Source organism: Centropristis striata, chromosome 7 (assembly GCF_030273125.1).
Source record: "Centropristis striata isolate RG_2023a ecotype Rhode Island chromosome 7, C.striata_1.0, whole genome shotgun sequence".
Taxonomy (NCBI): Eukaryota; Metazoa; Chordata; class Actinopteri; order Perciformes; family Serranidae; genus Centropristis; species Centropristis striata.
This window is the reverse complement of record NC_081523.1, coordinates 19,991,107-19,994,041: the sequence shown is the minus strand read 5'-3', so window position 1 is coordinate 19,994,041 and position 2,935 is coordinate 19,991,107. Positions and strand designations below refer to the sequence as shown.

Below are 2,935 nucleotides of genomic sequence, written 5' to 3'. Positions count from 1 at the left end.
ATACTCCATCAGCTGCTGGAATGCAATACAATTTCTGTACAACCTAATATGAATATCTTAACACAAAACTCCATGACAACTAGGCCAGTTAAACTATAAGTGCATAACAAGCATCATCTACAGTTTTGGTTTCCACAACAAGAGGTTTCAGCCTGGTTTGACTGGCATACCACCTGTATTTTCCACAGTCTGCAGATGACATAATACACAGCCACTGTGTACTTGACCTGTGTAAATCTCATTCATTTGGCCATGCTGCTGTTGTAAGTCTGATATGAAGCATCAGCTTGGTCTAGAGCCCAGATTAAACCTCGAACCGATCCAGCTCTTGGCAAATTGTGTCGAGGTAGCTGCTAAATTGGCCTGGGGTCTACTGTGTAAATCAGCTGGCCAGGGCCTAAATGGATCAAACAGGCCAGTCCTTCCTCCCTGGCAGCATAATGTGGTGGGTTAGATTGGTTGGTGGCTTATAATGTGGAACATGTGTGTTTGAGTGTGGATGTGTGCGAGTGAGTGTCTGTTGAAATATGGATGTGATCTTGGCCATGTGCATGATGCGGTCAAAAAACAGTTCAACATGGACAGGTGCTTATCTTTCTGCCGGTGTGTGTGTGTGTGTGTGTGTGTGTGTGATTGGTCATCATTCTCACTCACTCACGCACCTACACTCTGCTCTCTCTCTCTCTGGTCTATCGCCCATTGGAGGCCACTGAGCTGTGCAACGATTATGTGTGCCCACTACCACCTCGCGTCCTCATCTCATCCTGCAAGACACGCTCTCCAGCGTCATCTCTCCCTCTCTCTCCCCTCCTTCTCTCTCTCTCTTTCCCTACCTATAGCGCTGCTTCATCTCCAGAAAGAATACGCTCCCTGATGTCGAAATCACATTCAACACAACAGTGCCACACTTAGCTGGTGGTGGTGGAAGGCGGAAAAGACGTTAGGACATAAAACGTTTTTTTTTTTCTCCTGGCACTGCAGTAGCTCGCGATGGAAGGTGGCAATGCCATTGTGCTTCAGGAAAACCTATAAGTAGAAAATTTGCTGCCATCCTGAGTAATCCCTCTGCCATGCAGGACAACATCACGCCATTCTAAACCACCTGTTTTTCGCGCATCCTGTGCTCACACAGCCATTATTACATCTGAAATCCTATGGAGCCGCTGCGCCAGCCTTTATTGATCAATCCTTATGACCATTAATTATTAAGCACATGAAAAACCAACTTAAGAGCATATCTGTGATATTAGTTTGATAAATGCAATTCATTCACAATAAGCAACCAACTCAAGTGCAAAGTTCATCTGAACGATATCCATAATGGCGCAAAGCTGATTGTTATTTCACCAGCAATATAAAGAAGTGGATGTGCCAAAAAAATCTGCCTAAAACATATTGAATGGCATAGTCTCCATTCATTGAAAAGCCCACTAAATGCCACAGGGCGTCAAAGAAATCGCCAGCAATGCTGTGATTTACGCAGCGCAGTGCATATCGAGGCTGAAACCTCAAATCTGTTTCCTAAGAGACGCACAGAGAGCGTATTGTGGCCGCGAATTAGAGGAGAAAAAGCGCAGTAACTCACCGATGTGGATGATTGAATCCGAGAGCGCCGACTTCCACTCCTGGCTCCAAAAAACGGCAACAAGCAACATAGCCGAGATAACTTTCATGTTGTCCAGAATATTTCCTCCAAAAAAACACAGAGAAAACCACAGCTCTCTGAGTGAGAGCGAACAGAGTTAAAATCCCGAGAACCGAACCTTCTTTTTTAGTCCATCTGTAGGGCGGTCAAGGAAATTCCCTGTAATATCTTCCTTGATATATTATTCTCTTTTCGTTAGAGTGTGATGCTTGTCTGAAGAGGAAAATAAGTAGAGATTCCCGGGTAGTCACAGACTGGCACCCTGTTGAAATTCCTCCCAACATTAAATCATATTCTGGGCGAGCGGAGAGACGCTGAGCCGCAGAGAAAACAAACCGCATCCAAACGTCGCCGCGTTAAAGCGAACTGAGGGGCTGGAGGATGCTCATTCAAAGGAATAAATCTGTAACCATTCGATAATGTGAGGGGGAAAACGTAGTTATCTTGATGAGCGGGTCCTGTTGTAATGACCCGTGATTCCCAGCCTTTCAGACCTGGCGACGCAGTTTCCCCCCTGCACCAATCACCAAACCACCAGCAGCAGCAGCAGCCTCAGCGGACCAAGCCAACGGCCAAAACTTCCATTTTGCCCAGGGGCTTTTGATTTTTCCTTCACTTGGCCCCTCTTTGAATATCACCAACGCCAGAACACACAGGCGAACCCAGCGACTTTTGTTGGAGGGGAAAGAAATGATGAAAAGCCTTGTCACATGGCATTACCACGGAGAGGTACCATATTCCGAAATAGTCTCTAGTTTCCTGTAGAGATGAGAGAGAGACCGGGATGGATGGAGAGGGATCTTCCACGTACAACGAAAGAGAGCCCCAAAGCCACTCTTCTGTTCTGCGTCAGGAAGAGGAAAATGCAGGCTCGGCTACGAGGAGAAAAATTAACCGAGGATGCGCGCAACGACACTCCGCGGTCCGCACTCCGCACTCCGTATGCGGGTACTCGCGTCAGCCCCAGCACGCACGGTGGCTGGTGAAGAGGAGGTATGCCGCGTCTGTGTGGGAGAGAGAGGAAGAGAGGAAGGGAGGGAAGGAGGAAGAGAGGGAGGGAGGAGACCCAGGAGAGAGAAAAAGAGAGAGAAAGAGGCAGCAACTATGAGCAGCAGCAGTTGCCAGCCCGGGCACGCATATACGGTCTGGAATTACCTTGGAGAAAGAGAGAGACGAGATGTGCCGATCAGGGCGGGCGGGTGGGTGCAGAGAGGTGTCTAACAGAGAGACAGGCAGATGAAGAGAGGGTAATCTGCCACCCTTAGCTCGCCATGCGCACCTCAGGCAGCC

General features: G+C 48.1%; 1 protein-coding gene across 2 annotated transcripts in view; it reads right to left on the bottom strand.

The window, feature by feature from the left end:
* grid2 (glutamate receptor, ionotropic, delta 2) overlaps positions 1-2,686 on the bottom strand; it is a 522,539-nt gene extending 519,853 nt beyond the window's left edge. For both annotated transcript variants that reach the window (XM_059338134.1, XM_059338135.1), the window contains exon 1: positions 1,586-2,686. In XM_059338134.1, coding sequence (XP_059194117.1) covers positions 1,586-1,673 — 88 coding nt within the window. In that variant the 5' untranslated portion in view covers positions 1,674-2,686. The remainder of the gene's footprint in view (positions 1-1,585) is intronic.
* Positions 2,687-2,935: the final 249 nt, after the last annotated feature.